We start from the raw sequence: 9,342 nt of genomic DNA, 5'->3' as shown, positions 1-9,342 counted from the left end.
TTGTTCTGAATTTATTTCTTAAAGATTTTATTTATTTGACAGAGAGCACAAGCAGGGCAAGCGGCAGGCAGAGGGAAAGGGAGAAGCAGGTTCCCCACCGAGCAGGGAGCTGGATGGGGGGCTCGATGCCAGGACCCTGGGATCATGACCTGAGCCAAAGGCAGCTGCTTAACCAACTGAGCCACCCAAGCGCCCCAAGAATGAAGGTTGTCTTAAGAAAAAAAACCACTAGAAATTAGTATACTGCTTGGTATGGTGTTATGGATGGGTTTCACAAAAGCAAGGCAGTCTTTTTTTTTTTTTTTTTTTTAGCAAGGCAGTCTTAATTAAGCCTTTTACTGACCTGGCTTTGTCCTGTGATTGTGAAATCTCACCAGATGAAATTAATGAGGAAATTTCCAATTCTAGCACTGTCTTCAATAAAAGTGTAGCATCATATATAGACGGTATCAGGCTAGAAAAAGGTTAATGTTCATTTCTGCAGTGTTGTTACTCTGGATCTAGACAAAAGTACTTAGAAAGAACCTGGAACAGAGCCTGGATTCTGTTTTATTATGGATTAGGATTTATTAACCTTAACAAACACACGAGGATTAGGTCAACATTTAGACTGTCAAAAGTTGATGAATAAAAGATTTTAATTATGTGAAAGGAAAGAAAAGTTTAAAAAAAAAAAAGCCCAGCTTAATGTATTATTCAATGAATTACAAATGGATATCTCTGGCTTACGATCATTTCCTGAGGGGAGAAATGTAACATGTTTCTGAGGTGGCTTTAAAACCAAAGGCTTAATATCTGTTGTTATATAATATGACAAAAACTGGTCAATTAACCTAACATTTGTCTTGTACACACAGGGCTGCAGAAGAAGTTCTCATACGAAAGCAGTGATCAATTTGCTGCTTAACAAAAACTGTATTTAATCTCTTGCTTACTCAAATAATTTAGCCAAGGCTAAATTCTAATCAGACTATGAAGTGAGAATTACAAATCAACTGAAGAAAGTAACATCATTTTTTTATTTGATTTAAACCCATTTTCATATACAAAGCTAATGTATTATGTACAAAATAAACGTACATTCTTCAAAACTGTTAGAATACAAATTTCCAAAGGACTAAAAAAAGTGCAAAATTCTCAATTATCTTCGATCATGCTATACAGAAACAAATCAAATATTAGCTCATATACACACAGTGAAAAATTTTAAGACACCCAATGTAATAAAACAAAACATACATCTTATATATTTAATCTTAAAAAGATGAAGAAGGAAAGAATGTATTGCACCAAATTAACAGTAACTTCATTATAATGAGAAGACTAATCAAAATTATTTACACATCTTTATTAAATCTAAAATTTTCTCAACTTTAAGACCATTTTTTTGGCATACAAATATTGAGTCACAGTTTGCACAGTCAATAATTAGATATAAATAAGGCTTAATATTCTCTTTTTCATGTCAATTCCATCAGAATAAATGAGCAGGAACGTTTTATGATAACTACTTTTGAATTCCTTAAATATTTAAGTAGCAGCACAATTCGCAAGTATTTTTTTTAAACAAGTAATTCTGAATTTTCAGCTATCCTCCTCTATGTGTGTTCACATGCATTCAAGTCATTGTCACCCTCTCTGATAACACTGAAATGTTCCTATTTAATCTGGGTCCCAGAAAAACTGACATAAGAGACAAATCATGTGTGTTTGATATTTTTCTGTCTTAATGGATTCATTTCTCTAGCAATGCACCTGATAGAAAATGTCTAGCTAAATCTCTGATTTTTTGCTAAATTTTTTGCTCCAAGTATATAAAAGCAAACAACTGGGGGAAGGAAAACCATACTCCTTAGGAGTTTCTGAAGAGAAAAGACCAGCCATACAGTTTGCTAACAATTTTTCTTACAGAAAGCTAATTATAAAATAAACAGTATCCACAAATATTTTTGGTGATAGTATTTTTGAATCACAGAGAGCAGTAAAATGCTAGAAGAGGGGGAAAAAAAGTCTAAAATGTAAAAGATCTTTGACAGCAAGATCTACTGTAATATGTCATAATTTCAGAAGGTAGAAACTATGATACTTTTAAAAGCAATCAAAATCCCAAACAAGAAATAAAGTTATTTTCTTTAATCCCTATATAAGAAATTAAGAGGTTGATTTTTTTTTCAGTTAGGTCTGACAATATCTCCTTACCAGAACCACTTCTAAAGTGTTTATTGATTAATATAATTTTAACATTCTGAAGAGCAAAATAATGCCAATCACAGGTAAGTTTTTTTCCTTCAAAATTCAAGACGGGCATTTGTTGTATAGGTTGAGCCCACTAAATCTTAAAACACATTGTTTGGATAGTGTATGAAATGTTTCCAAAGGAAGGAACATCAAAAATAGCATTTTAACATTAACTAGTTAGTACCCTGGCTACCAGAGAACCTCTGGTTTTAATACCTATTATTTTGAAATATATTATTACCAAAATAAAATTTTAAAAGGTCCAATTGGAATAAGACTTTTTAAAAAAGTTTATATTTTAATCAAAAAAATATAATTTTATTTTTCAACCCTACCTAAATTTTTTATTCTTAAATTACAGTGCTACATTGTAATATTACAAGTAACTAATCATTTGTACATTCAAAAATAGGTTTAAATTTTAAATGAGACAGCCATCATATTATAAGTGGAAAAACACACACAAATACACCCAAAACTCCACTAACAGTCAACTTTGAAAAATGAATGGGTAATTCAGTGACAGAACTGTGCTGTTGTGGTAATATTTGCAAAATAAGTTTCCAGGGAAACATTAAAAATCTGTACCACAAAAAACGAATATTAGATTAGTGACTTTCTATTTGTTCTTTTCCCTTGAATTTTCAGTTTATAAGATTATAGGCATTAAGATAAAAGTAAATACAGTTGTATATCTGTCCTTTTATTTTTCACTACAGCCATTAGCTTCAAGTCCAAATCTTGTAATGTGTTTAGAAATCACCCACATGTGACAAATGTCAGTGAGATAATCTAAGATATGTCTGATGAATTATACAATCTAGCCCAAAAGTTTATGATAATATAGCCACTTTTAGACAGGGTTCTTAAACTGAAGAAAATCACATAACTCCTATATGTAGGATGGCTTTATATTTTTAACATAGAAAATTACATCATTTCCAATATAGGCCTAAATATTTTAAATGTTAATCCTTTATTTTCTGTAATACTAGGACTTTTTATATGAAAAAATTAAAGATTATTTCCATATTGAGAAGTCATCAGAAGTACTTAGGGAATATATCCAATGCTTTTTAATTAGAAAAATTCTATTGATTACTACCTTCAAGGCTATGAAAGACCTAATTCTATTTTTAAACCTAGCATTTTATAACTCATGCTTTTTATTAATACTTTAAAATGTTACCTAATTCAAATATGCAAATACTCACTGACTCACTAGGAAGTCATAAAAGCAAACACACTTTTTTGGAAGCAAATGTTAGTTGTAATATTCAAATGTGAAAGGTCTGAAGAAAGTTATAATAATAATGCAACTGAAAAGGAAATTTGGTTGTTTCAGTGGCAAGCAAAACAAAGAAAGCCATTCCAAGCAAATTTTAGAAAAATGTCTCCAAGGATAATGATTAAACCTATTTTCATATATGTCTGTGAATAAGCAATCTGATTTATAAAAATGGATATAATTTCCATAGTGGAAAATATTTTAAGACTTAATATAAGAATCCTGAGACAATTTTTTTTATACTAAGTAAAGAAATTCAGAAAGTCCAGAGTAGTGCCTAGACTTCTGTATATTTATAGAACTTCATGGACAAGTCTGATCTGCAATCTCAATTTTAAGAAACACTGGCTTAGAAATGCTAGATTCAAATTAAAGAAGTTGTGGCCAACATTTTAATAATATTGAAATGATGAGTGATAACATTGTATTTGTTGTTGCAGTAATGTCATCAGAAAAAGCACCACCAGGACTCTGATATAGGAAAGCTCTTTAGAACAATGCTCTGGATGGGGTTAAATTTAAAGCAAAACAAATGTTGCATATTGATAAAGGAATTTGGTTAAAAAGAATATTGAGAATGGATATTTGTTGGGAGTAATAAAAATATTTAAGATTGGCCACTTACTGGGAAAGAACAGTCAACTGATGAACAATAATTAGGACAAGCTAGCAGTCTGGGTGATAGAGGAAAACAACAGATTCGATTTAGAAAAGAAAAAGAATATATATGCATTTTTATCAGTCAAAAATTTTATCCCACAGACAGGTTTAAGAACTTATTTATGGAAGACAATTGTATTAATGTATTTGAAGAGACCAACCTTCACTCATTCACACACACACCCTATGATAGTACATGTTATATATATATTATTTAATATGTATATTTAATATAGTTCATGCACTTGCATCTTTTCATTGGAAGGGTAATAAAAACAATGCTACTCATTTTTATAAATGTAAATATTTATAAAAGGGGCTAACCTCTTTAAATTTAAAAGATTTCCATTAGTGATTTCTTTAGTAACAACAATAAAAATATACCTAAAGGCAAAGGCCATGTGTCTATCATCATTAAATAAAAATCTGGTATTCAAGTTAAAATTTTCTCTGCCTACTCTTATTCAAGTAAAATATAAACAATCTTAGGTTAAGATTCAACTTTCAAATCTAAATTCTAATTAATTATGAGGATACACTTACTCCTTCAGATGCATAAAACTGATTTTCAATACCAGTTCTTTAAGGATAATTGTTATATGCCTTACATTGAGTAAAAAAGGAAGCCTCACTGACATTCCTTGCTAATGACATGAATACCCGGCATTTTCTCCTCTACAAAAAGGATGTGACCTAAAAAAAGCACTGTGACCTAATGGAAACTAATAGATAGAAACTTATTAATAGCTGACACGAGCTTCACAGGCTTAAAAGATTGTAAGCCAACTGGACAAGCTTTATTTTCATCATATACTTTTCTAATTTCCATGCCCTGATCTATTTTTTTTTCTCTCCTCCAATTCTATCTAATTATAACAGAATACTGATTGGAGAGTGAAAAATTGGTTCTTTATTCTCTAAATGAACACAGCTATTGTTATGTTTTAATACTTGAGACCTCACTTTGTAAGAGCAAAATCATTATCCTAGTATAAATCTCTCCCCATCACCAGATTTTTTATTTCCATCATCACCAGTGTCAAGAAACAAAAGCAGATGAAAATTTCTTTACATAACAAACTTCATAGCAGCTAAGTTATTAAACTAAGTTATTATACTGATCAACTGAAATCACCTGTTATTCCATTCTAATCACACTGTTGTTCATTTATCCCATTATATAAATAGAAACATCTTCTACGGATAACATCTAAATACACCAGAATCCCCCAAAGTATATCTTTCCAGTGATTTTATCTAGTCATTTTTAATTCAGTGGGCTACACTGTTTAAAAGAGGCTTATATTTTTCAGCTAATGGTTCTACTACATTTGCTTACTTTAATAGATAAACTCAAGTTCCATTCCTCTAGACTAATGCTAGTATTCTCAGATTTTCCTGAAAACCTTACATTTTTGGTTTTTACTTTTTGGAAAAAGTAATATAGGAAGAATTCCACAGTTCTGAGCACCTACTGTTAGTCTAGGTAGGATATTTATTTTACTGTGAACAAAGGGTCTTTAAATTTAAAAGATTTCCATTAGTGACATTAGTCTAAATTTAAAATGAATACTGCTTGTTCAGTTCTTCCATCTAAAGAGCAGCAAAGTAAAACACCATAAATTTAGGAATTTTGCCCTGATAAGTTAAACTTCTTTGTAATTTGTAAGCATCCATCCAAAATAATTCCAAAGCCAGTATTAAGTAACCTTAAAAATAAGGCATCCTTATACCAAAATCTCTGGGTAAGTAAGCAAAAGAAAAATTTCCAAAATTTTGATTCAGAAAAGTTTTTTTAAAAAATCAACATTTAAAATACCAAAAGTCAATCATGTTGGTTCTGATGACTTGAAACCTCCTAAAAAATGTAATATAAAAAACAGAAATAGAATTAAATAAATAAAAGCAACAAATCTCAATAAATCATAATTATCTCTATTGACTTGTTTTGAGACATTTTCATCACAAATTTCTGAAGTCCTTAAAAAGGAAATCTTTACATTTACATATGCTCTATTTTACACTTGCTGCACCAGTTTATTTCAGTGTTATTTACCTAAAACATAACTGTTTGGTTCTTTTTTACTGAACAAAACAGGGGATTTTAAATAATTGGAAGGAAAATTCTTCTATAAGTTATTAGTCCTGACTCAAACAGATCACACCTATTCAAAAAGCTTCCCTAAACTGAACCCTGTACTTCTCTTAATTTTTTTTACTCACTCATAGGATTATAAAGAGAATGGTATTGGATACTGTGGACAACTGAAGAGAAGAATTACAGAGGGAAAGTTTCTTAAAGATGCCATTGAGAAGACAACCAGATGTAAGGAAATCTATGTGGAATAAAAAGGAATATTATTATTTTATAAGAAACTATTACTGTGAGAAGTCTTTTTTTTCCTTCTGATCACAGACCCCTTTATGAAAGCCACACACTCACTTCTGAAAAAAATGCAGTTAACACATGGAATTTCCACACAATTTCAGGGGATTCATAAATTCCCCCAAACCCATGGAATCTCAGTTTAAGGACACTTGTAGTTGTAAAAGCTCTCTGACCTAACTCAAAAGATGACCTTATAAAAGCACTAGGTTTAACAATCTCTTTGAATTCCAAAATAAATCTATCAGCTTTTTACTTTAAAATATTGAACATTAAGCATATGTAATACTTAACTATGTATAATAAAATTAATTATTATCTTAAAAGTTATACATAACATGAAATAGAAATGTTTTTAAAAATTACTATATCTAAATGACTAGTTTAAGTGATGCATATCTTTTCATTTATCAATCACATGGAAGTTGTAGGTCAAAATGTTAATGTATTTGGGTATCATTGCTAACATTTCTAATTATGGGGAAAGACAAAGTATTTGCTTAGTAAAGAATAAGCCAAGAAAATGTGAACTTTGCAGATATAAATTGTGTTGCAAATGCTAATACTTAAAGGGTCCACCGGTCAAAATTATAATCAGCATTTTTCCTTAATTATACTACTAATGAAATACATCTGCAAAATGTATCTCTAGTTTCTCCTATTCCTACTTAACCTTTATTATTTAAGCATAATAATGTATTTCAGTAAGTTCTCATTAGTAATATGCTAAGTAGTAGTGGAATGACCCAATGTACCGGGTTCAACTGTCTTAATTTCAACTTATCATGAAAACCTGGAATTTACACTGAGTTTTGAAAATCCAAGTGTGCAACAGATACCTTTAAAATATTACCCCAATCAGGAGTTCCATAAATAAGCTTATATATTTTTAAATATGGTGGTCAGTAAATAGGAAAATGATTAACTAAAGAATACATTAAAAGCCATGTCTCTCAACTGTCCCATCATCTGTACTCTTCTTAGAAATACCTTAAATTTTGCTGTTTAGAATAATAATGGAATTATATCCAACTTCTTCATTTTTGGAAGTTTTTTCCCCCAATGGCTCTAATGATCTTTAGGAATGAACCACAAATCTAATTCAATTGTATTTTCTCAAATCCACCTTGATGTAGATCAAGAACTAGTAAGACTGGATTCATTATTAACCAGAAATTTTTAAAGTGGATAATAATACAACCTGTGTCTTTATACACACATAGCACACTGAATTTTGGTAATCGCTAAATGATTTTCAGTGATAAAAGCCCTGATATATTTCAGATAGTTGAGAGATGTGGTTAAAGTGACAAAGCAATAAATCAAGTTTCATTTATCCATGACAAAAGATGGAAATAGTAATCACTTGGAATCTTGAGTATTATATTCAGTTTCTCCAGCTGAAATCTGGCTGAGTCGCTTGCTAGATCCCCACAATTTTCGAGAAAGCTGACCTGAACGCATCTGTTTAAAGTAATCCAGAGAAATGAAGAATAGATGTTATTAAGAAAAAAGAAAGAAAAAAAAGAATACGTGAAATTGATATGCAAGACACTGATTTTGTAGAATGCAGAATATAAATTTTGTTAGCAGAATAATTAACATTTTAGTGATTCTTGATTAATAATAATTAAAGAAAGGCTTCTCTATGTTGGTTGTCTTTCAATTGAGAAAGGTCTAATGCTGAAGTGTTAATTTTAAAATTAAATGTCCCAGTTTGTCCAAATTACCAGAGTCCCTTTCTTTATAAATTAACAAAACTGGGTGTTATATGCAACTAATGAATCATTGAACACTACATCAAAAACTAATGATGTTGGCCAACTGAACATCATAAAAAAAGGTTAAAAAATAAAAATATATTTCACTTCATTAAAATAATCTTCTGAAATTATACTTTAGCTAATAAGACACTTAAGTTTGAGGATTTTCTCCTCTTGTATTTAAAATAATATTAATGCTTATCACAAGGATAAGAAGAAAGTAAAATTATGTTCGGATGAAGAGAAAAAAGTTTTAGGATATTTTGATATAAGAATTTCAAAAAATAATATTTAACAATAGAATGATAAAATGTAATTTAGAAAACAAGAATAGCCTAAGGTCTCTGAAGGTAAGAATCACATTTTGTCCACCATTAATTTATACCACCTAGCACACTTCTCAGCATACAATAATTATTAATTAAATATTAATCCAATTGGTGAATAAATGCCCCTCTAAAAGTGCTTACACTTCTAGGCAGGGCAAAAAAAGAACCCATGTGGGAAACATTTCTCAGTCTAAGCATATGATTATGATGTCAGAATTACTCTCCCAAGTGCAATCTACTTTTTTTTTTTAAAGATTTTTTATTTATTTGATAGAGACACAGAGAGAGAGGGAACACAAGCAATCTATTTTTTAATGGCAATTCGTCTGCCACCCTTTTTCAATGGTTACCCTTCTCTAGGGTACATTTACTGAAGGGATAAAAAAATCAAGCCTCATGCACAGACACTTTGGCATGCTTGTTATGCATTTTCATTTCCAGATGTATTTCCGGAAACATTATTCCCATTAATCTATTACCACTTTACGATCTTATTTATAATACAAATTTTGTACTGAGAATGTAATATATAAAACTGATACATGACTTAAAATACATGTTAATCAAGATTTTGATCTTTTAGATAAATTCAGATATTGAAATAAAAATTTTTTCATACCTAAATCTTGATTTAATTTTGATACTGTCATATACAATTATATTTTAATTATGCAAGAT

The 9,342-nt window shown here is 30.0% G+C and overlaps 1 protein-coding gene across 2 annotated transcripts in view; it reads right to left on the bottom strand.

Moving 5' to 3' along the window:
* Positions 1 to 996: 996 nt before the first annotated feature.
* Positions 997 to 9,342, bottom strand: part of NBEAL1 (neurobeachin like 1) — a 179,444-nt gene continuing 171,098 nt past the window's right edge. For both annotated transcript variants that reach the window (XM_036073916.2, XM_078071206.1), the window contains one exon: positions 997 to 8,036. In XM_036073916.2, the coding sequence (XP_035929809.2) occupies positions 7,935 to 8,036 (102 nt within the window). In that variant the 3' untranslated portion in view covers positions 997 to 7,934. The remainder of the gene's footprint in view (positions 8,037 to 9,342) is intronic.

Source organism: Halichoerus grypus, chromosome 4, assembly GCF_964656455.1.
Source record: "Halichoerus grypus chromosome 4, mHalGry1.hap1.1, whole genome shotgun sequence".
Lineage (NCBI taxonomy): Eukaryota > Metazoa > Chordata > Mammalia > Carnivora > Phocidae > Halichoerus > Halichoerus grypus.
This window is presented reverse-complemented; position numbering and strand designations above follow the sequence as displayed.